The following is a 26,593-nucleotide window of genomic DNA, read 5'->3' as shown; positions in this document are numbered from 1 at the left end:
CACAATGGCTGACGTAGATATGGGTTAGTTCTATCTACTAAGGATGGGGCTTCTGACTATACAGATAAGCTAATGTACTCTTGACTCCAAAATTCGTTTCCTTGTCAATTCTCTCAACGTGGATAACTCGCTCGATTCATATAACACATAAACTCAACCGGTTTTAAACGGATTTAGCTGGCGAAGTAAATGGTGCAGGTCATTCATGGGCAGCAAAATGTAAGTTCATCAATCTACTTAGGCATTGTAGCTTGTCACTTTTGAGTTTAGCAAGCTCATTAGTCATTCGCATATGCTCGCAGCTGTTGAAGGATGGATTGTCATCGTAACTGGATTGAATGAAGAAGCTACAGAAGAAGATTTACAAGATTTATTTGGTGATTTTGGAGAAGTAAAGAATCTTTCAATGGCTTTGAACAGACGTACGGGTTATGTCATGGTAAGTACTATATTGTATACCATCAAAATTTATTCTGTTAGGCAAAAGTCCCAGAAATCTAGGATATGGTGTTATCGGTTTGTGTTTTAACAAATCATGGAACATATATACTGATTTCTCTTTGTAATTGAATAGGGTTACGCATTGATAGAATTTGGTGAAAAAGAACAAGCGGAAAAAGCTATAACAGAAACTGATGGAACGACATTCCTTGAAAAAACAATTAAAACGTAAGTTAACTTCCATTTTAAGAAGGCTTTAAGAGTATGCGGTATGTCAACAGCTGATATGATCACGAATTTAGCGACTTTGCATTCTCAAAAGCACCAGCGGGAACAAGGTCGCGTGCACCTGCAAGTGGACCTAGAAGAAGTGGAAGAGATAGAGAAGCATCACCTGGTAGACGTTAAAACATGACAATCAATAGATGAAAACATTTGGTTCGGCTTTTGAGCTCATCATTATAGGCTAATGAAGATGGGAGAAGAATATCGCATCTCCTTCGCTACATATATGCATTGTACAAATCACACTGTACGCATCAGTTGATTGTGCTGCAATAATGAAGGGAATCAAGACTACAGGTATCTTTCTTTCACATGTCACATTACCAACTCCAACAATCTCCCTTTTTTGTCATCTCAGGATCCTCTAATGACACTGTACATTTCCTGAGGATCGCTTGCTCATCTGGTGCTTGGATGTGATGACTTAAGCGTTATACTGATATGAGATCCTCAGCAACTGGGCTAAGTTTGTGGAAGTCGAAAAAGCTTTCCTTGAGCTGCTTTCCTGTAGTCGATTTTAGCAGTTAGTTGTTCCCTCTCACGCATGAGAGACAATCAGTCGTTCAAGTTTACGATTGACAATATACTGTGATTGTATCTAATATATACTTTCTATCACGAAGCAATAGCCAACATGCCACTTGACATGAGATGTTTCAGTGAGATTATTCAGGGGCTTTTAGAAGACTGTTAATTATCCCTTTGTTTCCCTTTCGTCGGCACATTTGCCGGTCAAGTAAGTGATTGAAGAGCTTATTCGGTGAGCGGATTTATTTGTTTTTCTTTTGTCAAAAGTTACGATGTATCCTCTGTATTCTGATACCATCATTAACGAACAAAGATCTGTTCGAACATCCTTCTTACAAAACAGAAGAGCGGTCAACTGCATATCACAAACAGCCAATCAGCTTTACATCAAATTAATCATAAGTTGACGTTTAGCAATTTCCAGTTTTAAAGAGATCCTTGCCACAGGTTGTTTGGTTCATTTTCTTAACGCGCTCGACCTTTTTATGAACCCAGCTGTGATCATAATTCAACTTCATCAACAAAAACAGACATCGAAGGAGTTCATCCATACACCTTGACATTAGTATAGTTGGTCAAGTATTGGGCTCGTGTGACCGTTCTTTCAAATCAGTTTATAGCATACGATATAGGTAGATAAGATGATTGTTGGATTTACGTGAAACCCATCATACACTAGAACGTCTTATCTAGCTTAAAGTGGATATTAGCGGGAGACATTATAATTTGAGATTTGAGAGAGAGAGAGAGAGGCTTGGCATTCGGCGGTTGTAAACATATCAAAAACATTCTTTTCAAATCTCCCAACTAAACCTCAGATCAATTCAGCATCGTTAATTCAATTTCTGAAATCTTCGTCAACAACATCACTGTCATTACTGTATACAATAATGTTCAATGATAATGCTCAGGCCTCAAGTAGTAGAGTACCCTCAAACCCTATCAAAAGAGAAAGAGCAGGATCAAAGTCTACGAAGGATAAAGGTAAAGAGAGATTTGATGGAAATAATAAAAGTCCTAAACCACCTTCATTAGTAGTAAGCGACAGCGGGAAACAAGGTGGATCGACAGCTAGAAGAGTCAGGACTGTACCTCGTAAGTAATCTATTATACCCATTTGGAGAGCTTATTCTCACTCCATCGTAAATACTTATTACTCACCTGAACTGTATCAGCATCGGCAATATATGAACCTCCAACACCACCTTCACCTGTTCATTCACCATTACCACATGTCGAATCGCAAACAATTACATCACCAAACTCGATACAACGTAAGAAACGAAGGCATAGAATTAGATATTCAAGTTCAGAAGATTCATCAGCTGATAGTGATGATGAGGATGATTCAAGTGATGATGAACCACCATGGTGGACATTCACACAACGTGGAATGGCTAAATTAAGAGCTAAAAATTTACATAGAAATGGTAGAGATATTGAACAAGGTTCATCATCTACACCACAAAATCTAGATTTGACAAAAAGTGGAAAAAGCGGGAAAGGTGGAAATTTGACAGAGGGCGAATCAGGTAGAGAAAGTGGTAAAGAAAGAGAAAGAGAATTTCCATTTTTATCAAAAGAAAGAGATAGGAATAGAATGAGCGATTATTTCACTTCAACTTCAAGAAGAAGTTCAAAAGATAAAGAAAGCATATCGTCGAATATCAATACAAATTTACCACCTAACAAATCTACACCTTCATCTTCGCTAAAGAATTTCAAAAGATCAAGTAGAGAATCACCTTCTGAGCTCTCAGGAAACCCAAAATCATTATTACATCCAGCACCGATAAGGTTCTCCAATACACATACAAATTTTTTTAGAAGATCAGTACATCGCCAAGATACTTTACCTGATAATTCACTTGTTATAAATCAAATAAATATGCAACGAACTAATTCTGCCCCAATCAGACCAGCTTCAGCACCTACTTCCCCAACTATTGAATCTGCTCCTAGTCCAGGTTTAACCACTTTAGTGGATAATATCAGTTCAAGATTACCTTCAAATGAACTCTCGCATGAAAACCATCAATCAAAATCATCCATGGAATATTCAGAACCCCTAGCATTCAGAAGATTGGCTAAACGACAACTAACTGCACCTAACTTTCCTAAATTTTTCAAAGATAGACGTCTTTTAAATGGGAATGATACAGATGATGATCAACCGTTAGAATCTTTAACAGATACAGAAGTTATACCGTCTGCATCCGCTCGAACATCAAGACTAAAATCATCTTTATCTAAACCTGTTGCTATACCTGGTATAGGTAATGGTATTACTCCATCTAGAGGTGGTAGTGGTACTTCAACACCCAATAATGGCAATATAAGCAGTCAAATGATCAGATCAGGTACAGGCGAATCAATACAAGATCAAGGAGGATTATCTTCTACACCAACCTCTAGACCTAAAAATAAAAGAAGACCTTCGAATATGTTAAAAATCCAATTACCTCCACCAATAACAAATCGTTTCAAAGATGGATGGCCACATGCAGGTAGTTGGCAAGATGCTTTATATGGATATTATGAAGAAGAGAATATGGACCCATCTTTGATTAAACCTTCTAGACCATCTAGATCAAGAAGACCAACGTCACAAGTGAAATCGAATAATAATAACAATGATACCAGTGAAGGTGGTGGTGATCCTAAAACCCCACAAAAACCTGAATTCATTACGAGTGGACCAAGTGATGACGATCAGATATCACCAAGACAAGTTATACCTAACGGTACAAGTGGAAGTAAGGATGGAAATGTAGAAAAAGATGGAGAAGGTACAAAGAGGACTAAATCTAGAAGACAAAAGAGATATAGACAAGCTTTAGTTCCACCTACACCATCAGGATTAGGATTTACACCTTCTGCAAGAACAGGATCAGCTAATGAATATCCATGGTCACAAAACCATAATGATCCTGAAAAAGGTTTTGATTGGCAAAATGGTTTAGCACAAAAAGAAGCTCAATCCCAAAGTAATGGAGGAGTAGCTGGACCCAAATTTAATGGAGGAGACAACTTGAATAGACAAGAAACAACAGCTACTACAACAGGAACACATTCCACATCAAGTTTACGTCGAAATAGTCCAGTAGCTGTAGGCGAAAAAGGTTGGTGGAATTCCAAAAAATCCGAAAGAAGGAAAAGAAAAGAAATTAAAAAGCAAAGAAGAAGACAAGTTGATTCTGATTGGAGAAAACGATATAGAAGAATGTTGTTCTTAGATGCAAGAGTTACAATCTGGATTAGATTGATGAATTTAGCCGTAGTTGTTGTTTCTCTTGGTAAGTGATGTTATCTCTGATTTGGCGATTGATAATATCAATGGACAAGACGAGCTGATAATCGAGCATCAACATATGATCAAATAGGTCTTGCAATAACAATCAAACTCGAATTGGAAGATTTAAGATTACCTGGATTAATCGGATCATCTACTACATTAATTATATCTTATTCAGTTTTAACAATATTACATGTTTTAACTGCTATTTATAGAGAATATTTCGGTAAACCAATTGGATTATGGGGATTAAGATCAAAAATGTTATGGGTCTGTTTAGATTTATTATTTGTAGCATTTTGGTCATCAGCAATGTCATTATCAATAAATGATTTAATTGCAACACCATTAGAATGTACAAAAGGTTCTGCATGGTGGAGAAAAGGTTTATCAACAGAATATTCTGAATTATTAAATGAATTAAAATCTTTACAACAATCATCTGAAACAAATTCAACGATAGATTATAATATAACAAAATCAATTATTTCTTCGTCAGTTTCACATTCAATTTCAATTACTTTACCTTCAACTATAATTGATTCTCCATTAGCTCATGAAGCTTGTAGAAGACAAGCTGGAACTATAGCCTTGAGTCTTTTATCATTATTATTATACGGTGGTAATATGGTTATTAGTTTATTCAGAATTTTTGAAACTGTTAGAAGAACTGCAAATGTTAGTAAAGCCGTTACATTATAAGGAATACAATGTAATACACGCAACGATCGAATACACACAAAGTATCGTCACATCACGCTCACTATCTCACTATTGATGAATTGAATGGAAACTAGAGTAAACAGTATATATACATGATCATTTGCTATGCTATTACACATACATGTCCTTTCATGCATTTTACATACACGTTAAATCGTTAGACAAGTCAGCTCAAGTATCGCTCATTACTACTGTACACTCAATGAAGCTTGGCAATACCAGTGGCTTTGTGGGTAACTTACAGTATTGTTCTTTTTCAGGGTTAACAGGATGTTACACATTTTCACCTTCTTAGCTTTGGTGTAGGATCAGTACGGCCGCCGAGGTTCTACCACTGTTTTTCTATTCACGTCGGGATATTTTCGTATTTTACTGGCTTGGGCGTCTACTCTCAGGTTTTTTCATGTTTTGACACTTTTTTGGTTCTTTTTCTTTTTGCGCAGTACTTTTTTTTTACCCAAAAGGATTCCATCCCGTATACAGAAGAGCATGGCGCTTGGTTCGTGTTGTTATTCGCTGAATCAGTCAATTACTACTACCTTATGAAAACATACCTTACATCACATATATCCCGGAGTTACTATTCGGTTTCGGTCAGTACCAAGCAACGAGGAACAAACTTTTTTTTAAAATAACCAAGGTAAAAGGAGGGTGATGATTGACCGCTGTAGCCTTGGCCTTTTCTTCTTCCCCATAACCCACTTTTACTACAACGCTGCTCTCACAAAGATTCCAGTCGTTCGGGTGTACATCCTTAACTATCATTTTGACTGTCGAAGAAATGTTAATTGTGACTTAATGGAATTAACAAACAAATAAATCATCAATAGCAATAATCGTTAATTTATCGCAATCACCCTGCATCTTACAGTCTGATAGACAGACAACAATAAATCAAATGAGAGTGTAATCAATCACGTCGAATGCCTCACCACGAACTTTTCCTCTACCATCAGTACACCAAATACCTCTAAATTGAAAAGGCTCGTCCTGCCCCATCCTATACAAATCCAATATTGTCTAGTATCCATTTCACCCTTCTCCGCCTGTAAAGAGTGATCAAAATGTCAAATTTCGCTCCATCTTCACCTTCATATCATTCATCATCGGCCTCGCCAACCACGTATTCATCGGCAGAGACAGATTCCGAAGCAACCCAATCAACATCTTATACAGTCGATACTGATTACATCAGTTACAGTTCACCTACACCTCTTCCATCTTCTGAATCTTCAACATCAATTTATTCGAATTCAATAATCAACAGTGGATCATACAAATCTTATGATAGTACAAGTAATTATAACTATGGAATCAGAACAGATTTTACAACTTTTGTTGGTGATTCGACTTCATATAATCCTTCACCTTCCTCTTCATTAATAAATTCAAATTCAACTGATTCTCAAGATGCACAGAATCACAAAGATAGTGATGAAGGAGGCCACCATCCATCAAATATTATTATAGCTATAATATCAACTATAGTCACTTGCGTCATAGTGGGTGTTATAGGTTGTTGTTGGTATAGAAGGAGGAGAAGGAGATTGAATAGTTTACCAGGAAATACTTCAAATAGAAGAAAAGGTAAAGCAAGATTTGTAATTGATGAATCAAAATTGAATCAAATTGATATACAAGCTTTACCTTTACCCCAACAACAACAACCGAGATTTTCACAAATGGATTTAGATAATATTTTAGTATCTCAACAAAGAAACAGTCAAAGTCCATTTAATCATCCACCTATCAACAATGACAACAGCAACAACAATAATAATAATAATAATAGATCTTCAAGTACACGTGCAAGCACAAGAAGAGATAACGAATCTTTATATACGGATAATTCAGAATTTGATATGTTAGCACAAGATGGTTCATCATATGCAAGAACATTATCAACTTATAGTGAAGGTATAAATTCTGAATATTCTGAAAGAGATTTAGGAGGTTCTTATGTACCACAACAACAACAGAATCAAAGACCAAGATTGGAGATCAATACAACTGATTATGATCATGATCTAAAATCACCTCAAGATCTAAATTCAAATCCAAATTCTAATCCAAATTTATCTACGACTTTGACTAGAGTTGAATATAATCAATTGAATTCAGCATTATCAAGTTTATCATCAGGTTCAAGATCAACTCCAATATCAAGCTCTGGTTTCAGATCAGGTAATCAGACTCCACGTCAACAATTGTTATCGCCACAATTGAATTGGACTTCTTCTTCTTCTTCTTCTTCGCCTAATAATACTTCTACATTTAATTCATCACGAATGCAAGATCATATACGTCAATTGATATCACCTTTTGTAGATTCAAATTCAATTGATGGACAACAACCCCAAATACAGTCACCTTCAATATCACCTATATCAACTTCTTCAACTAATAGATCATGGAGAACTGAAGATGAACAATTAATCATGTCTCATAGTCAATCACAATCTTCTACATATAGATCTTCACAAAGAGGAAGAGGACAAGGAAATGATTTAGAAAGAGGAATAACTATAGTTAGACATATTGATGGTGGTGCGATTTTTTCAGATGATAATGCTTTACAAGATGATGATGCAAGTCAAGAAGTTCATTTACCTCCTAGTTATAGAGAATTATATCCTCAAAATAGGTAAAGTCGACTCCTTTCATATCTTATGGGATTATCAGGTTTGAATGGATGAAACGTCCGTATATATACGCTCATGTTATAGTAGTGTAAACATGTTATGTTAGTTGTATTTCAGTGATCATGTATGTCATTCGCAATGCAAACGAATTGATACTTTTAGCCGATTCTGTACACGTTGAGAAATTCGATCTCAAGCTTCCTTATAGTGAGGTCCTCAAAACTATACCTTTCAAACTAAAGGATCACGTCCTGTCAAAGACAGACCGTCATAATCTTCAGTATCGAATCGACATTATCAGCTTCTGGCTATCGCATTATCGTTTAGGAATCCACCTAAATATTGTGAGTGAGGATCTCTCTTTAGTAGCAATTGTATCGGAAATTGATACAGTTGTAAAATCAATCACAATTGGTTCGAATATGGCTCAAAAAACCATCTGTCAAGGGTGAAATCTGAAAAGAAGAGAGAGAGAGATAACGAATCAGAATAGGAGAGGCTAGCAAATGTTGAGGCAGTGTTGACAATTTCATTGAATGATCGAATTGACAGAATCGTTTTGAGGATGTTTTGTAAAAATCATCATGCGAAGACTAGTAAAGGTGAATGGTATATATGCATGATGTGTGAGTTCCGCTGTGTAATCTGGACAATTATAAATAATCTATACTACCTAGAACATCGAGGAAAAAAACCCCATATTAGCGTTCATCCTCGTAAAGCTCTTTTCCACTTTTTCTCTTCTTTGCTTTCCTCTAGATATGACTATGTGTAAATCAGCTTACCTTCGGTGCCAACATCAATATTTTACCCCATCTACCACCTGCACCTGCGGCACCACCTTTTGATTTTCTTAATTCTGCTGCCACTGGACCAACGATTCTCGTACCTAACATTTCACCTTTATTATTCAATAAAACAGCTGCATTATCATCGAATCTAATTGAGTTGTGTTTTTCCATTAGTTGATCCTTCATTTCCTTTTGTCTTGCTTGAATTTATACATTATATTGAATGGAGATAATGATAATGAGAAATGAAATGATAAACTTACCTCACTACACTTCCATCTGTTCTTTGTACAGTTTTCTTTACTCTAACAACAACAGCTCTTCTTACATCACCTTTACGAATTTTTTGTATATTTGATGAAGATGATGGGTTTTTAATTACTTCATTCGCATTTATAGGTCTTGCTTTATTTACTACACATACAATCTCATCCCCTAAGTTGGAAACATCATTTATCAGTATGTTAGCTTTAATCTGTATAACTATTATTATACTTCCTATTCTCTCCTTTGATATCTCTTCAGGAAAGTCAAAGGTTATATTGGGCAATGAAACAAGACTTACCGACTGTAGCTGTACCTGCAGATTTCAACCTTGTCTTTACTTTCAATACATTGATACATTCAACTTTCAATGCTCCTGTGTTATCGATGACCTACAACAGAGATTGATGTGAGTTTTCCCACTTACAATGAGGGAAATCAATGGTAAGAAGACTGAAAGCTTACATTGAGTAAACCTTTTAAACCAATCATCTTTCAAGATCGCCTTGCTTCTGTTTCAATTTTATCTATACTCGTTTTCAGTTTTCTAGAAAGATGCTTGTATATTAATTGTCTTGTCTGTTCTTTTATGGGGTTGATTTTCCTTTGATGATATATACCTTGGATAAAATCTCAAGATTAACATTTGAAACGCACAGGCCACTTTTATCGTTAATCTACGAATATACATAATATCTATCGAAATAATTTGATCCCGTCCATAGTGAAAATAATTTGTATGCAATGTATAGTGAGAGATGATGTTTACCCTGAATCTAGTCCTAATGTGCGATACATACTACTCACCATACCACACCACCATACAGCCAACCCAACGCGTCTGGGACATTTGGGAATACATAACTTTTATTATCATTATTCAACATCATTAATTCATCTATCTATTCCACATTTGCACGAACGATATCTCACTAAATTCAATCAGATTTGAGCTCTGTCCTAGATGTTAGCTCAAAATGGTAGTCAAACCATCTCATCCTTCTTTAGCTTGGCCAAGATCAGATGGTGTTGGTGAATCAAAATATCCTGATGCTTCAACGCCTGAGAAAGGAGATGAAGCATGGTATGAAGAAGCTGGTGAAGATACAGCTAAATATCAACTTTATTCAACAAAGATAGCTGAACATATAGCTGGCGAGTTAAATCTGGGTGTAGATGGTAAGTGTATTCATACTCATGTACCGATTGACAATAAGGTGAATTCACAGTGTTGTGTGAATTCAACTGAAAAGAACAACATTAGGGATGCTCAAGTGTCTGAGGGAAAATGTGGGGATCATCATGAATATATACTAACTGACGAAACTCATCTCTACCTTACAGTCACAAAACAGGCAATGCCATTGCCCGAAGGTTACAAGTTATTTGCGCATAGGAAGAAACAACCATCAGGCGATATTAGAACCGATTATTACCTTTACGTGGGTTTAAAGATATTTGGGCATCTTCATTGATGCACTCTATACAGATTTGAGTGAAAGTGCTGATGTAGACTTTGTGCTTGTCCTGAACTTTGTAGGGATCCTCTCATGTCGGTAAAGTAAGCTATATTCATGCAGACTTTATTCAGTCAAACCCAGGAAGCTGACGAAAGATCCTCAAATAGTTCCGAAGTGTACCAGAATTCTTAGACCATGCAAGTTGGTTATTTGATACTTCTAAATCCTTGGATGATCATTCAACAGTAAGTAGCAAATCCTTTACTTTCGCTTTTTAGGCTATAAATTGACAAAAGCCAATTCATTCGACTAGTGTACATGTAAATATAGTAAAGGAGGGAACAGAAGACAATCTATGCCTGGTTCAGCTACGAAAAGACCGTCAGGAAGCTCCCCATTGAAAGAAGGTTCGGTAAAGAAAAAGCGAGCAGTGGAAGCGGTTAATGATTCCGTCTTACCTGCTGTTGTACCTGAAAGAGCTGAAGAATTGGGATCACAAAGAAGATTCCGTGAGTTAGCTTAGAGATAGATTGTATCTCGAGCTGATTGAAATTGATTACTTCTTCAGGACGTGGTGAATTGATCTGGTTTAGAATCAATACTATAACTCCACCAAGTACCATCAATACACCTGGATTAACACCCATAACACACTGGCCGGGTTTATTATCAAATATACCATTGAAAACCAAAGTTATTAACGATGATGATACAGCTTCAGCTTCAGCTTCATCAGCATGGACAGCATTTGGTGGCAGTGCACCTTCTACATTGGACTCCGCCAAACAGACTACAATACATTATTATGAATATCACATCAGGCCTTTGGGCATGTTTAGTCCACAGGACGAAGTTATCAAAGATGGTAAAGATTTATTACCATGGCAATGTGGGTGTGAATTATTAGGTGGCGAATCAGGTTGGGATGCGATAGGATTTTATGCAGATCAAGTGTTGAAAAAAGGTGTTAAGAAAGAAGCCCAAAAACTAAAAAATCAATATCCAAATTATCTATCTGAATCCGATCCTCAACCTCAACCTCAACCTCAAGCTGGTCCTGATGGTGAAGCAGTGGAGCCACCAAAACCACACAGAGAGGAGGTAGAAAATGGTTTAATGAAAGGTTGGAAAGCTAATTGGGGAAAAAGAATTAGATTCATTGAATTATCAGATAAATATGATGATGCTGTATTCAGATTAAGTGTAGCATTGAAAACTGGTTCAGTAAGTTGATTCTTGCTGAGAAGCATAAGAAATATTTCGCAATACTAATCATATTCTGCAATAGGCGATCAGCACTAATTGGGTGCAAACAGATAAGATCGATACATTACCAGGAGATCGAGATATAAGTGCTGAAGATGTGCAGCTTATTTTGGATCAGAAGAAAACCCTATACCAGGTGAGCTGTCGGTCTTTGCCGGGAATTCGCTTTGTTGCGTAGCTGAAAGTTTGGTCATCATAGGGGTTATGGTGGGGTGGTGAGAGAATATGGCTTGATGATTTGGTACGATTGAAAAAAAAGCGAAGAGATATTCCTACGAACGTGTTGTCCTCTCCGTCGGATGGCGCTTTAGACCGAGCCGTATTCTTCAAGATCAGGTATGCCTATCTCGCTTGCCTTTCTATTTATTTTGGACGTACGCTAATGGTGTATAAATAGAGTCATTGCTATCGAAGTTACCAACATAACGGAAGCCAACTCAACCGGATGGCGGTGTATTCTATATGGAGACGTATTTGAACTGGCTAAAGAAGGTGCCGACGGTGTCCAATCAGATGTAGAGCTCAACGATAGATCACTTGTACGGCATTATAAGCCTGCTAAAGGGTATGCTTATAGGCAATTGAACGAGACAGATAGCGAGGTTACCGTTGATGTGGTTGGTAAGTTATTCAACACCTAAATGTCATGCTTTAGCAAAGCACTAACTTATAGATGCGTTCGTTCTTTAGACGTAGCCGGTAGAGTATACCCTGATTTATTAGACGGGACAACGCAAAACTACTTCATTGATCCCTCCAACCCATCAGATGATCAAGGTAGAGTTCAACCCGGTCCGGGAGTCACTTCATTGGCTGGTCTTTTGTGTGGAACAACGGTAGCAACTAAGAGTACGGAATGGGAAGGTGAGATATAACCAATGTCTTCAGTCGGAAAAAGACAAAACGAGCTGCAGGATCCTTGTCCAGACGTATTGACTGTTTACTGCTCCGTTTTATAGAGGATTTATATTCTATCGTTCAAAAGACAACCAAAACGTGTGAAGTACAATTGAAGGAGTACTACATTGACATCGTAAGAGGGGATCTTGGTTTACCGAAAGTACCTCAGAACGGCGTAAATGGTGAGGCAGGCACTATAGCAGAAGCTTTAGGTGGATTAGGTGATGCTCTCAAAGCATAGACCGGATAATTCAGATCGACTAGGTTGAAGACCTCAATATTTTCTTTTTTGAGCGGAGATTATGAATGAAAGAAACTGGGAGCGATACATAAGGAGAGATAGAGGGTAAAGGTATCCAAGATATTCAAGATATTCTGAGATTGAGAAGAGAGAAGAGAAAAACCAAATTCTAGGCTTTGTGATATCTCCATAAAAATTTATTTCTTCGATTTCTTCTTTCTAGGGACACGAGTACATAGCAAACTATCATTAACATACAATTCGAATAATCAAATGCATCTCATGTGAATATACGAGATGAATGTTCCGCTTGCACCTGTTATTTGATGATCAATAAGTTAGTCATGCTGGTGAATACTCACTTTATCTATGCAAAGCATTTATATGAAAGTCGGATCAGAGAGGGGTGCCAAGTGAAACTGCGTCATCATTTAATCGCGAAAAGAAGCGCCACAAAGAATAATTACCGAATAATTCCCCGAAAAGGATTGTTTGGTTCTCATGTTTGAATTAGGTGGAAACGTAAGGTGATCAAACCAGCCAAAGGGAAATCGTAATTAGCTATTAGGATTTGATTAGGATTTATAACAAACACCGCCACTTGGTTTTTGTTTTTGTTTTAACATGTGCCAGGGAAATCTAATAAAAGATTAAAAGGGTTTGTGTTACTACTGCATTTTATTATTTTATTTGTGACGATGCAATGGGATAATAAGCTGAAGGCAAATTAAAGCTTTCATGTCTTGGATTTTAGATTTGTTTTTCTTGTTTCTCTGTTCATTCAAGTTGATCATCGATTTATCATTCTTTACTTTTGATTAGTACCATTCATATCATATTGTCATTGTCAAATTGATCAAACTCCACATCAGTGACAAGTGACGACGACAACAAGAAGAAGAGGATCCAGTTTTGATTGAACATTCAAAGCGAATATCTCATAATCCGAGCTATTTACCCCTTTTGCACCCAACAACGCGCTTTCACTCTTCGAGTTTTTCACCAATATTCAACTCATCTACCAAAGACGTATAAACTCATAAATTAAGTAAAGAACGTGCATATACTGTAATTGTTCTAATCAATCGATTATTGTTAGAGGAGAAATATCGGATTAGGATATAACATAACTGCGCCCCTTCCTTTCAGTAAACCAATTAGCCAGCCCTTTCAAACATTCTCACGTATAGATAAATATCAATCGTCTCTATTTCACTCTTACCTATTATCTCACTTTGACCATTTCACCATGCATATCGGCTCATCAACCGCCATCATCTCAACTTTGCTTTTAGCAAGTTCTAACGTATACGCTCAATTATTTACCACCACCTACCCTTGGGCTGTGAGTTCAAACACTTCCCGTTATTTTGCTTCCTCAAGTCTACGTCTTCCCTTAATATATGATCTACATTGGGTGGATTGGTTGTAGAGTGGATGTGATCTTTACTTTTGAGATAGAAACGGAGAAATAGATCTGCAAGAATTGATAAGCTGACTGAATCTTTTATCCCTCTTTAATAGCAAGGTGATACAGTAGTTTTATCTACAGGTACAAATGCAGCAGGTTTAGCTTCAACACGTATAGTGCAAACTATTACAAATGGTGTGGCTGGTGCAGTAAATACAAGAACAACTGCAACTACAGCTACCACCGCTACAACCGCTTTAGCTGGTGCGGCTGATGATGATGATGCTACTACTACTGCGGCAGCTACAACCACTCAGTAAGTCCAATTTTCCAATCACTGTGCTGCGTTTGGTGTGGGCGTACATATAACGTCGATAAAGTCAGAGATCACCATTTCACATTTTAATCCAGTCTTATGAGCATCAGAAGCTGATCACCTCATTTCAATTACTTTATAGACAACGAGTTGTAGGTAACACACCAACAACAACCGGTAAACCTATGAGAACCACTACATACTGGCTTGATCCAGGAGATGGTGTTTACACAGTTTTCACCTGGACTGCCCCTACTACTGCGTAGGTCCTATATTTGATATTCCTAATCACTCATATTTATTTACTGATTTCCATTTCACTTTTAATAGTCTACCAACTGTAGCTACCGCCAACGTACCAGCAGGAACCATTCAAGATTATCAAGAATATCAATCAGCCGTCAACTCAGTCGTACTTGAATCCGCTCAAGCTGCTGTTGCCAATACATCGAAAAGTGGATCATTGGCTAGAAGACAAATTGTCGGTATGGATATGATGGCGGGTGCTTGGGTGACTATGGTTTTAGGTGCCGTTGGTGCGGGTGTTGGTGTGTTCATGCTATAATCAGAGCGTCAGAGCATGAGTGGGGAGCATGGAGAGATTCTCGAGGATTTGTGAGACTGCAATCCTCATCATAGACATTCTTTTAAGAAGAAACGGACAAAAAGTGTCAGGATATTTAGTTATATACCTAAAATCACATTTTCTTCTTTACTCAACTAGCTGTTTCATTTCATCGTTTTCAATAATGAACGGCTCACATTTATCATTCTGTATTTATTTCTTGCATTATTTCCTCTCTCATGGACTTTTCTACCATTTCGTTTGAAGGTCAAATTATATATGTTTATACTCGTAAAAATATATTATTGTCACTTCGACGTTTGATTCGTACACGTTTCCTGTTCACATTGATTTCTCTGTCATATTTGTTTGTGTCTTATTTAACGACTTATCATGCAGGACTATATCACATACATGTAGCAATCAGTCTTATGACAGCCCTCGGATCATATGGATTGTTATGCGCAAATGTATGTAGGTACAGTAGTCTTGATACGGTGATAACCGTCAACAACGGACCTTAAACCGATGATGTGATTACCGATGGGTCGAGCGAGTAAATATCGTATCAGTCAAGGTCGATTTTACATGATTTTCTGGATTTCATGTATATATACATTTTTAACAATTGTTCTCATAGATGTAATTTATTTTTTTTAAATATCAGACTCAAGACTAAAAAAGAACAGATTGAATGAAAACAAGATGGCACAAATTTCAGCTAAATCATCTAAATTAGCATTACTTCAATTAGGTGGATTAACATCATCAAAATCAAATAATATTAAAATTGCACAAAAATTCATTAGAGATGCTATTGAAGGAAATGATAATAATGATAAAAAATTAGATTTAATAGTTTTACCTGAAATTTGGAATTCACCATATTCAGTAAATTCATTTAGAGAATATTCAGAATTTATACCATCAATTGGAACTAAGATTAATGAACCTTCTTCAAAAGAAGGTGAAACTGTTAAAGCTATGAGAGAAATGGCTAAAGAAAATAAAATTTGGTTAATTGGTGGTACGTCTATGTTCAAACTGAATATCTTTCTTTATTTTGAAAATGTTATATAAATGAATATACAAAAAGTATATGATAAATATATGAATACTGTATAAATGGGAAGCTATTTTATATAAATAATATACACGAAGGAAGCTGATTAAAGTTAATTGTCAACCCTAAAAAAAAAAGGTTCAATACCTCAAAAAGATGAAAAAACAGATGAAATTTATAATACATGTACAGTATATGATCCAGAAGGTGAGTTGAATCTCTCTTCTTGTGAAGACCTCCATACCACAGAAGAAGAGGTCGATACGACTCTGTTTATATGAATTGCGAATTTGATTCAATGTGATGCTAACCTTTTATTCCAAATCAACGAATAGGTACTCTTGTTGCAATTCATCAAAAAGTCCATTTATTCGATATTGATATTCCAGGCAAACAAACTTTCAAAGTTAGTCTCGTTAATTTTATTTCCATAAAATCAGACCCGGGGTTATAGCAATACTTTGAAGCTTATTTACTTGCTGAGCTGATCCCTATTCTTCTGACAGGAATCAGACACACTTACAGGCGGTAAATCATTGACTACTTTTGAAACTCCTTTCGGTAAGATTGGTTTAGGTATTTGTTATGATATTGTGAGTTTCTATCATCATTCCGCAGAATATAAATTAATGTATTTGAATAATAAGTGACTAACTTAAGCCTCGTGATCTTTTTTGTGTTGAATTTAGCGATTCCCCGAGATGGCTCAAATAGCTGCTAGACAAGGTATGTTGAGACGATCTTTCGTTGATACACATAATAAACAATGTTAGATGACTGTTGATCCACTCAATGACTGAATTCTTAACAGGTTGTGTTGCTATGATCTACCCAGCAGCTTTCAATACTACAACAGGACCAATGCACTGGACATTACTTCAAAGAGCCAGGTATGTAATATAGGTACCATCCACAAGATGATGTTTGAAGCTAATTTTGTCGATCTTAACATCAACCTCAATGCAGAGCGGTCGATAATCAGATTTACGTTGCTATGTGTTCACCAGCTAGACATCCTGAAGCCGTTTATCAAGCTGTAAGTGGAATCCGCGTATTCCGGTGCATACGAATATAACTAATATCAATGTCAAATTAGTATGGTCATTCAATGGTAGTCAATCCTCTGTAAGTATCCCTTCTTTAGCTTGAAGGCTTATTTAAGAGATACCTTTCGCTTATATATACAACAAATACTAACCTAATCTGATTTATAATTGAAATTGAAAATAGTGGAGATGTGCTTACCGAAGCATCACATGAACCAACAATAATATACGCTGATATTGGTAAGTCATAATTTCATCCGTGCTTTTTCCCTGGAATACGGATGAACAACGACTATACTAAACGATCTTCCTTGAAATGGATGAAAATCAATTAATTTAGATGTCGATTTATTGAATACAACCAGAAGAAATTTACCTGTAACCATTCAAAGGAGATTTGATGTTTATCCTAATGTCGCTGAAAAATTCTTATAATACCTACAATCTTATCTCGATAAACTCTTCATTCGAGGACTAACCAAAACAAATTGGTCATCATTCTGAAGCGTTCAAAATCAGTCATTCAGGCTTTTCGACAGGATAATCCTTCTGTAGAGAGCACAATATGAATGTAAAAAGAGATGATAATATCACTCAAGCTAGTTATATAAGGGTAAACAGGATGGATGATATCAATATACAATCCAACATGTAAATTGCGGATCAAACATGATGTATTTATGTATGTACAAGTGGTTGGGAACATACATTGATATCAATTGTAAGCTGCGAAGGATGAGAAACCTACTAAGTACTGAAAATAACATTGACATGAGGAAAACTGTTAAGTATTGAGTTTATTCGAAATATTTGTCATTCTATCACATTATTAGGAAAGGAATCAAAACAGGACAGGATATATCTATGATGGTATTTATATTATGGATTAAATGGTATAAAACAAGTGCGTAGTCTAACACAGTTCTTCACGCACAGGATAAGGGTGGCACAAAATTATAGACAAAACAGGAATGTCCGCGAAATTACACTTTATGGAACAGAAAGAAGCAAGAAGCCTCTTCCCGAGTTGATTGGTCCCACTTCAGAGGCAATTTGATTGGTACAGGGAATTAAGCTAATTTTGGCCTACATGAAAAAGGTGATCATCAGTGCAATGAAAAAGGCATCGTAAATAAGCTGCTCCATATGATGCTAAAATGGAAGTTGCAAATTGACTTACCATAATCTATTATCTTGAAATTCTTTGACAATTCCCTTTAATACATCAACTTCAACTTTTGGATGAATAGGTTTAAAACCTAATATCCGTTTCGCTTTTGATCCATCGAAACAAATTGACATTTCTAAGAAAAAGGTTGTCAGCTTTCCTTTCTACATTGTGTGGGTGGAATGGGGGAGGTAGAAGCAACAGGAAAAGGAAAGGGAAGGGGAAGGGAATGCGAGGGGAAGACAGAGGAAAGAAAGGGATACGAAGTAGAATAGTCTGAAAAGAAAAAGAGAAACTCACTTCTAAATGCATGTTCATCTAAAAATGGTGTAATTGGACTTGATTCTATCGGTGGATTTGATAATGCTAACATCTTTGACCAAGCTTCGACGTGCTGTATAGAGAAACACAAAGTCAATATCAAAACATCTTTTGGGGTACACAAGTACGAGTTCAACAGTATAAAGTCACGCTTTCTTTACCAGAAGACGAACGATTCAGGTCGACTTTATTTCGAGGGACTCACCATTTCATTAACATCTTCAATCATTTCAGTAAAATCAGCTTTAGCAAATTGAGAAACCAATGTAGCCATTGCGGAATTCAAAAACCCAAATTTAATTGACCAAGTCTCTGCGATGATTTTAGCTAAACTACCTTGCGTTGAATCATTTTCATCGACAACATTAAATAATGGTATTGAGATAATTTCAGATTCAGGTATGACTGTTGGAATAGTCTTCCATGTATCTGATATAGAAGTCCTCTTTGATTTGGTTATACTGAATGTCGATTTTTCGGAAGGTGAAGCAAAAGAAAATGGTAAAGGTACCGCAGATTCTTCCATTACTTTTGATCGAGGGGTTGATATTAGGTATAATGATAATAACCATAATGATTGTGCTACGTCAACTGAATGTACAGTGTTGACTCTCAGGTCGGAGCTGAAATTACCAAGAAAATGATGCTATAGTCAGCTCTATAGCCTTCATATTCTCCCAGGAGGCAAGAGGGAGAATTCAGCTTACTTGTATAGGAACTTCATTTCTTCTTTCCTACAACCACAATTCACATACCAGGTTTAGTCAGCTCGATAACCGTAGCATATCAGAAGAAAACAACTCACAGATATTGATAAACATGACCAACAACTAATCTAGGTACGATTTCACCTTGATACGAATCACCTCCATACCAAGCAGCAGATCTTATACAACCAAAATTCAGTTTTTCATTTAATTTACCTATACCTCTTAAAGTTTCATTCCAATATCTACCTCTAATACCATCTGGTGTCAATTGAGCTGATTCAGTATGTCCAGGTGAGGAAGAAGGTAATGATTTTTGTTCATAAAATGGGAAAGTTAATCTGATATATGATTTTGGTTTTAAGTTTAGAGGTAAATTTGATGCACTTGTAGCTAATTGTAAAGCTGTTTGATATGTATTGGATATTTGTATCTATCATTAAAAGTGATTGTGGGAATGAGCGTAATGTTTAGATCGACTTGTAGGACATATACATGTTATGTCAAGCTAGAAAGAAGGGCAACTTAGACTTCACTCACAATTTCAGGTCTATCAAAACCCAATTCACCAGTCAAATCAAAAACAATATCAAACCCTTGGAAATCTTTGTGTTCTTCCCCTGTTCTCGGGAGAATGGTATTATTTTTAAATTCTTTTGGTGGTGTGAATATATCAGTGTGCTTGGAAGTATTTAATAAATTAACTTGAATATATTCTAATTTTGATTTATCTGAATTCAACAACTCTAAAAAAGATTTATCAATATATGTTGATGGTGGTGAAACTGAAAATCTATCTGCTAGACGGACGAACTATATCGAGTGATAATTGAGGTACTCGTTTGTCAGATAAGGATTGATACTGAAGCAACCAAGTATATTGCGAGGAAGATACTAGTCACCCTACTTACAGATGCTTTTGGAGCTGTGGGATCCAACAAATATCGTGCTAATGTCCTTGCAATAGTCGTTGTTCCGCCTATTGTAGTTTCTTAGATAAGTCTGTTTCCTTCACAGATAAGATGGAATGAGCTGACATACCTAGTATCAATACTACTGGAGGAACCTGTGGAGCTTTAACTTTATCACTCATATTTGTTGATTATCCTTATAGGAATTGATTATAGATGTTATCATATTAAACTTGAGAATTGTATCTCGATTTGGTTATTATAATTGATGGTAGCTAATTTGGTTGAGTACGACGCCGTTGGTAACGATTGAAAACAAGACGAAGTGAAAATTTGTGAGAGAAGACACTACCTCATCTAGTCTACTCGTAAATATCAAATTGGGATCCAACGGGGCGAGCGGTATTTGCTTTGTTTAGTTTTGTTTCAAAAGTTCTCAAGGTTCTCCTTCGCTATGATATGTTTATGTTGCTTCGGAGCCAGATATGCTAGTATAGAGTAATAGGTTAACAAGGAAATTTCGATAATTACAATTTCCAGATGAAACGATGAAACAAAAAGCATAAGGGATATAAAAAACAGTACTTGACGCTTGGACCACCTCCACTTCACATTTTAAAGGACATAGTGCATAGATATCACATCTCACCCGCGACTTAAGAACGAAGATATGGGTTACCTTCAAAGGGAATTATATATATATATATATATATTCATCATGCATGCATAGATGTTGTAATGATCTTATATTGTCATAAAGATTGGAAGAGTGCCAAAAAATCAAAAAGGTCACGGAATTAAAAAAAAAGAGTGGTGCACAAAATAAGTGAAAATTGTATTTTATCTATTCCGAAATATCTATATACAAAGTAAATGTCTAGAAATCCCTTTTATCGCCTAAGGGTTCTATTTTTAGTGTAATCCTCGAAAGATGAAGCATGTGTCAAGTCCCAGTAAATGAGAAGGTGTCAGGAGTAAAGTGTTGCAAAGGATGAGGGTATTATTTATACGGTTTCATTAGAAGATCGATTATACTGAAAATGAATTAATTTAGCTTTACTCCTACTATGACCAGCACGTTCTCTTTCCCCACTTACCGTATTTACCGAAGAATGGAATCAAACTTTGAGCAAGTGTGTATGAGAATACAAGTTTAGGACCAACAACAAGGATCTAGAGAAATTGATAATCAGGTCAAAACGACATCAGTTTTTACTCAACATCCTATTTTGCTATATCCCAGAGGTTAGGTAGTGTAACTTACCTTTGGTGTTAAACCTTTGAAGAAAGCACCAACACCTTCAGTTCTAATCATTTCTCTAATAATAGCTGTTCCACCGACTGTTGAGTTAAAGTTGGCGTTTTGTATACGGGTTTTTACAACATCAAGAGGAGCAGCGACAGTGATGGAGGCTACGGCACCAGCAATTGAGGCGACGAAGTCTATGAAAGCGAATTGATGCTGTCAATAAAGGTCTACAAGTCGGAAAGGAGAACGGAGGACAGGATTTTAATTACTCACTTTGTGTCCATGTAGCAGAAGAGTAATCGGAAAGTTGGAAAAGGTATTCTTTTGTTACTGCTGAACCACCGAAGAGCTGCAAATTAGATCACAAATTAGCTTTACTACACCTATCGCATAAATCGAATATTTTGCCTGGTCCCTATGCATATTTCGCTCAGGCAGAAAAAGAAATTTGACTCACAGCGAAAGAACCAGGAGCATTTCTAGCCATTGTCCATCCCCATCCTCTATATAGTGAAGCAACACCTTCATCTGTTATAAGCTTGAATAAACCTCTACCTCGAATAGCATCGGGGTTGGTTTGCATTTTGATTTTAAGAACATCGAGGGGAAGTAAAACCTAACAAGCAGAACAAGTGTCGATTAGCTCAATTATCGAAAATTATATTATACAGATTTTCCTTCGACTTACAACTTCTCCAATACCGGTCAAACTGATTTTCGAGTAGAGAATTAGCATTTCATTCTCCCCGATAATAGTGGAGTTGACCCAAACTTACGATCCAGCTGTAGCATGCATTAACATACCACCAGTTTTTTTACCAAAAGTATCTCTAAACCAACCACCGCCATTTTTATCAATTAAATCTCTGAAATAAGGTTGACCACCAAATTTATAAACTCTTTGTGCGATTTTATAACCTGCTGCATAACCTAAACCTGGGAATAAAGATAAAAATTTGGTTGAAACTGAAGCTTCAGCAGCTTTTCTGAATATAATATTATTTAAACCTATTGTTGATATAGCTGATTTATTTGACATTAATCGTTTTGCTACTGTATCCTACAAAAATTATTGTACGACTCGGTGATCAGCTCTCTTCAAGTTTTCAATGTTTTCAATCTCAATCTGGTCTGATGAATATCGGGATCCTTTAAAAACATACCACAGGATGAAAAACAAGTAATTCGGCAACACCTATTATTCAAAACTCTCGAAATCAGCTCTGTCATACTTAAAGTAGATATGTGTTTACAGTCAGACTCACCTGAAGCACCTGAACCTAAGATTCTAGCGGTACCAGATTCTCTTTTACCTAATCGACCGTCGGCTGGAGGAGACATTTTGAATATAGGTGTTTTACTGGGAACCACAAAGAGAGTAGAGGGAAATAAGACGTAAAAGACACGTATACAACCTGTATGAAAGAAACAACCAAGGAAGACTGAACAAGACCAAAATCAACAATTAATCACTCGAGAGGATATATAGCTAACAGTTGATTGGGGAAGCGTTATCTCTAAGCTAAGCTAATCTCCTCCAACTTTTTTTTCGTAACGGCTTTACCTTTTAAAAACATGGTCAAATCAGGCACGAAAACACGAATATATATTATCAAAAAAGATACCGATTATGCCACAAGTACGGAGAATTCCGGCATTATCCCTCCTCAGCCTTTGAACGGAGTTGGTTGTATGTGGACCCGTAGACCATAGGACGCTTGATTGCTTGATTGCTTTGCTCACTACCACTCACGGGCTCACCGCTAGCTAGTCATTCATCATCATTAATGTTAAATCGGAGTGAATTGTTCTTATAAGGTTAACCTTAACTCACCACTCTATCATCAAAAATGTTACCTACAGCCGCTAGACGATCTCTCGCCGGTCTTATCCCACCAAAGATCGCTACCCCAGGTGCTGTCGTATGTCAATTTCCAAACACTTCCAGTTATATCAACATATCATTATCGGCCGACATATCCTATATATCGCAAATATACAAAACATGAAATGGCATTGTGAGGGGAAATGAACGCTGATGGAATATATCTTTATATATATAGTCTTCCGGTACAACTTCAGCAAGAACTGCTCAAGTTATTGATTTCTACTCTAAACTCCCAAAAGGTCCTAAACCTTCATCTGAAAGAGCTAGTGGATTAAGAGGTAGATACTTTGAAGGAAAGAACGCTTCAGGGTGAGTTGGAAGGATATGACTGTTAAGAAATTGCCGATGCAGATGTAAAATGGGGATATGCGAAACGGATGGACAACGAATCATCTTGCAGATTCGGGCTAATTATGGTCGAGGTTTAACTTGGAGGGAAAAAGATAGAACACATTGAACGGAACATTGGACGCAACATATGGTTTGAGAAGAGAAGCTGATATTTCGCGGCGACATAGTAAACCCCTCCTTGCTACCGTTGGTATCCTTTTCCTCATTGGTTACACAATCGATTACAACAGTGAGCTTTATTTCCATTTTATCGTTTTATCTGCAAATTATGCGCATCTTACTGACAACCAACGATTCATTCATCACTTTATCAAATTCTCCCCCATCCCCAACAACCACCGACAAACTCTTCTCATTTGATGATACCTTTCACTACCAATCAAACACGTCTATTCAAACCAACAGTGCACCTTAAACACCACAAATCTGGCCACCACTAGATGCCTGAATTGTATATAAAAGGATACGAGGATGAAGTAGTGGGGATGTATCTTGACCGAACTCAAAATGCATCTTAAATCAAAAGAAAGCGGATAGAACGTTCTTGTCAAGTGATGTTTGTTTGGCAAAGAGACAGAAGTGCGTGTCCCAAACATACGTCCGCAACATCGATAACAACAAGGGACACCGGTGTCGCGATTTATCATTGTCTTCCGAAATCAAAGTCTCAACTAAGGGGCGGAGATAGACAGTGTATCAGAAACACTGACAAAGTCAAGAAGTGAAATAAGCTTACTGTACATCGACAAAGTCAGGCTGTATATTAAGCTTTATCATCTGAACTCTGTTTGGGAAGTTTCACCTCAGCTTCAGCAAAATCACTCTTACCGATGAATGGATCTCCATCGGGCCGGGTGCATATTCTAAGTTGCGCTTTATCTATCTATTGCATACAGCGTTATACAGTAACCATTAAGGATGTTCGACCCTCTGATAATGTTTGTTTCCATATAAAAACACACACTCTACGTCGAATGGCTGACAACGTTCAGCTCAGATCAGGAAAGCTGAATCTGTAAATCATTGATTTAATGTAAAAGATAGGATGATTAACCTGTCAGACATCCGTCAGGTCCAGATCTGTGATTCGAGTACTACTTCTAGGCAACTTCAACCTCGATGACGTCGGATAGGACAATAACACTCTAGAAGAGGTCGATGGTGTTAGGTCGACTTGTTGGCATTGTCTCGGCTTTGTTTATTGCAATGTGGTAGATCGTAAACTTAAATCTGGGTGTTTACTGATGATATAGATTTACTCACTTGTTACCTTCGTCTGAAGCGTCTAGACAACCAAAATTCTCTGGCGAATAACAGCAGAATGATACGAAGGATAGTCATCTATAAATACCGCAGATTCGCATCGCTCAAGTCTCTTCCTTTCCTTACGTTTTATCAACCATTTTTGCTTGCTTTTTTAATAACACCCCAGTACTTGATCCACTTCTTATGATAGTTGCTGCACTCAGCTTTCTTTGATCAACGGACTTTACTTGTGCTTTTTTCAATTATCTTTTCCGTATTTGATACCGTACCCGCAGCATCCACTATTGCGTTGACAGGCTCACTATGTTGCCTACATCACTTGTTTTCTTCGTTTCTGTTATACATACCATCTCGATTTCAGCCGCTCCTATTCCAACACCGGGACCAGTAGAAACGGGAGGAGGGTTGAAACAAGCAACCAGGGACGAAGTGAGTTCACGCCAAGAAAGCTGAAAAATCGAGTTTGGATCATCATCAACTTGATACTTGAGCTTAGTGTAGCTGAATAAGCTTGATTTCTGTAGATTATTGCAAGATACAGTAAATCACTTAAAAGAGCTTTACCTTCACCTACACCACCACCCAGAGAAGTTCATACTGGTGAACCAGTTTATACTTTATATTATCAAGGTTCAGGTTTAATTGAAAATGATGATAATCCTGGTAAGTTGAGCTCGCATTTTGAAAGTCAGGTAAACTATTCGTATTGAATGGAATGGACCTGACTGACTAAAAGGATATGTACATCTTATTTATTTTATAGGTAATCAAGGATTTGATCCATCACCTTCAACGATAACGATTTCAGGTACAACACCACAGAATTCAGCTATAAAAAGATGTGCAGATCATACTGCATCATTACAAGATGAATATTTTTCATTTCAATTATATTACGATCAACCTTCTGTAGGTGATGGTCAATGGATATGTACATCTTATTATAACGAAAATACAGATACATCATACTTTAATGTTAAAACTCCGACAGCTGGTCCAGTATTTGGTTATTCTGTTGTCAATTGATCGGCATATAGTTCCCTATCGATCATAGATAGTGTGGTAATTTTGCTATTCGGTATCTGAAATATCATGAAGGTACTGTTTCCAATGAATAGAGGAGAGTCTTTAGGTAACGGATATTTCAATGACTGTAGTTTATGGATTAAAGGTGTACTCTATATGGACACTTGCCTTTTTCTTTTTGAGGTTTCTTTCTGTCAGAAAATGGACAATATACGATTTTCTTCTTCATGTAGCCCTATTTTTAGATTTATCAAAATGATTATATGTAAATCAATTCCATGAAAAACAAGGATGTAGACTGATGATTCCTTGAGTTAAGCTGAAGAGTTGGCGCTGACAGTTCAGCAAGCGACGATCCTTCTTTACACTACAGTTTCTATCACTCATCATTCCTGTACCTTCCGTTAAAATCTTGCTTCTTCTTCATTCACTTCAACAGAGCTTTCATCTACTTCATAGGAAATACCTA

At 36.7% G+C, this 26,593-nt stretch overlaps 11 protein-coding genes across 11 annotated transcripts; 8 read left to right on the top strand and 3 right to left on the bottom strand.

Moving 5' to 3' along the window:
• Positions 1-4: 4 nt before the first annotated feature.
• On the top strand, positions 5-849 carry L201_002886 (uncharacterized protein; the record flags this gene model as incomplete). Its single annotated transcript, XM_066218650.1, has 5 exons — positions 5-23; positions 178-219; positions 303-439; positions 575-669; positions 744-849. The coding sequence occupies 5 exons, from the start codon at positions 5-7 to the stop codon at positions 847-849; spliced, it is 399 nt and encodes a 132-aa protein (XP_066074747.1).
• Positions 850-2,144: 1,295 nt separating this feature from the next.
• Positions 2,145-5,251, top strand: L201_002885 (uncharacterized protein; the record flags this gene model as incomplete). The annotated part of the gene is made up of 3 exons (XM_066218649.1): positions 2,145-2,349; positions 2,430-4,550; positions 4,638-5,251. The coding sequence occupies 3 exons, from the start codon at positions 2,145-2,147 to the stop codon at positions 5,249-5,251; spliced, it is 2,940 nt and encodes a 979-aa protein (XP_066074746.1).
• Positions 5,252-6,336: 1,085 nt separating this feature from the next.
• Positions 6,337-7,920, top strand: L201_002884 (uncharacterized protein; the record flags this gene model as incomplete). The annotated part of the gene is made up of 1 exon (XM_066218648.1): positions 6,337-7,920. The coding sequence occupies one exon, from the start codon at positions 6,337-6,339 to the stop codon at positions 7,918-7,920; it is 1,584 nt and encodes a 527-aa protein (XP_066074745.1).
• Positions 7,921-8,578: 658 nt separating this feature from the next.
• Positions 8,579-9,461, bottom strand: L201_002883 (ribosomal protein L14; the record flags this gene model as incomplete). Its single annotated transcript, XM_066218647.1, has 5 exons — positions 8,579-8,587; positions 8,700-8,853; positions 8,969-9,140; positions 9,271-9,361; positions 9,435-9,461. The coding sequence occupies 5 exons, from the start codon at positions 9,459-9,461 to the stop codon at positions 8,579-8,581; spliced, it is 453 nt and encodes a 150-aa protein (XP_066074744.1).
• Positions 9,462-9,946: 485 nt separating this feature from the next.
• On the top strand, positions 9,947-12,836 carry L201_002882 (uncharacterized protein; the record flags this gene model as incomplete). The annotated part of the gene is made up of 11 exons (XM_066218646.1): positions 9,947-10,148; positions 10,314-10,411; positions 10,510-10,530; positions 10,597-10,674; positions 10,743-10,938; positions 10,998-11,653; positions 11,718-11,831; positions 11,895-12,031; positions 12,093-12,316; positions 12,386-12,559; positions 12,655-12,836. 11 exons carry the CDS (start codon positions 9,947-9,949, stop codon positions 12,834-12,836), a joined length of 2,082 nt encoding a protein of 693 aa, XP_066074743.1.
• A 1,249-nt stretch (positions 12,837-14,085) lies between these two features.
• Positions 14,086-15,128, top strand: L201_002881 (uncharacterized protein; the record flags this gene model as incomplete). The annotated part of the gene is made up of 4 exons (XM_066218645.1): positions 14,086-14,181; positions 14,361-14,563; positions 14,706-14,825; positions 14,894-15,128. The coding sequence occupies 4 exons, from the start codon at positions 14,086-14,088 to the stop codon at positions 15,126-15,128; spliced, it is 654 nt and encodes a 217-aa protein (XP_066074742.1).
• Positions 15,129-15,833: 705 nt separating this feature from the next.
• L201_002880 (uncharacterized protein) lies at positions 15,834-17,672 on the top strand (the record flags this gene model as incomplete). Its single annotated transcript, XM_066218644.1, has 10 exons — positions 15,834-16,155; positions 16,330-16,398; positions 16,527-16,597; positions 16,698-16,784; positions 16,881-16,917; positions 17,003-17,081; positions 17,158-17,227; positions 17,288-17,316; positions 17,422-17,477; positions 17,578-17,672. The coding sequence occupies 10 exons, from the start codon at positions 15,834-15,836 to the stop codon at positions 17,670-17,672; spliced, it is 915 nt and encodes a 304-aa protein (XP_066074741.1).
• Positions 17,673-18,413: 741 nt separating this feature from the next.
• L201_002879 (uncharacterized protein) lies at positions 18,414-20,526 on the bottom strand (the record flags this gene model as incomplete). Its single annotated transcript, XM_066218643.1, has 8 exons — positions 18,414-18,541; positions 18,706-18,799; positions 18,932-19,349; positions 19,434-19,460; positions 19,532-19,866; positions 19,974-20,246; positions 20,345-20,412; positions 20,475-20,526. 8 exons carry the CDS (start codon positions 20,524-20,526, stop codon positions 18,414-18,416), a joined length of 1,395 nt encoding a protein of 464 aa, XP_066074740.1.
• Positions 20,527-21,221: 695 nt separating this feature from the next.
• On the bottom strand, positions 21,222-22,934 carry L201_002878 (uncharacterized protein; the record flags this gene model as incomplete). The annotated part of the gene is made up of 9 exons (XM_066218642.1): positions 21,222-21,241; positions 21,442-21,517; positions 21,609-21,787; positions 21,867-21,942; positions 22,051-22,209; positions 22,282-22,303; positions 22,370-22,653; positions 22,757-22,788; positions 22,859-22,934. The coding sequence occupies 9 exons, from the start codon at positions 22,932-22,934 to the stop codon at positions 21,222-21,224; spliced, it is 924 nt and encodes a 307-aa protein (XP_066074739.1).
• Positions 22,935-23,443: 509 nt separating this feature from the next.
• On the top strand, positions 23,444-24,272 carry L201_002877 (uncharacterized protein; the record flags this gene model as incomplete). Its single annotated transcript, XM_066218641.1, has 4 exons — positions 23,444-23,515; positions 23,657-23,790; positions 24,000-24,061; positions 24,238-24,272. 4 exons carry the CDS (start codon positions 23,444-23,446, stop codon positions 24,270-24,272), a joined length of 303 nt encoding a protein of 100 aa, XP_066074738.1.
• Positions 24,273-25,401: 1,129 nt separating this feature from the next.
• On the top strand, positions 25,402-26,124 carry L201_002876 (uncharacterized protein; the record flags this gene model as incomplete). The annotated part of the gene is made up of 3 exons (XM_066218640.1): positions 25,402-25,527; positions 25,623-25,761; positions 25,862-26,124. The coding sequence occupies 3 exons, from the start codon at positions 25,402-25,404 to the stop codon at positions 26,122-26,124; spliced, it is 528 nt and encodes a 175-aa protein (XP_066074737.1).
• Between the last annotated feature and the right edge of the window lie 469 nt (positions 26,125-26,593).

Source organism: Kwoniella dendrophila, chromosome 3 (assembly GCF_036810415.1).
Source record: "Kwoniella dendrophila CBS 6074 chromosome 3, complete sequence".
Classification (NCBI taxonomy): domain Eukaryota; kingdom Fungi; phylum Basidiomycota; class Tremellomycetes; order Tremellales; family Cryptococcaceae; genus Kwoniella; species Kwoniella dendrophila.
This window is presented reverse-complemented; position numbering and strand designations above follow the sequence as displayed.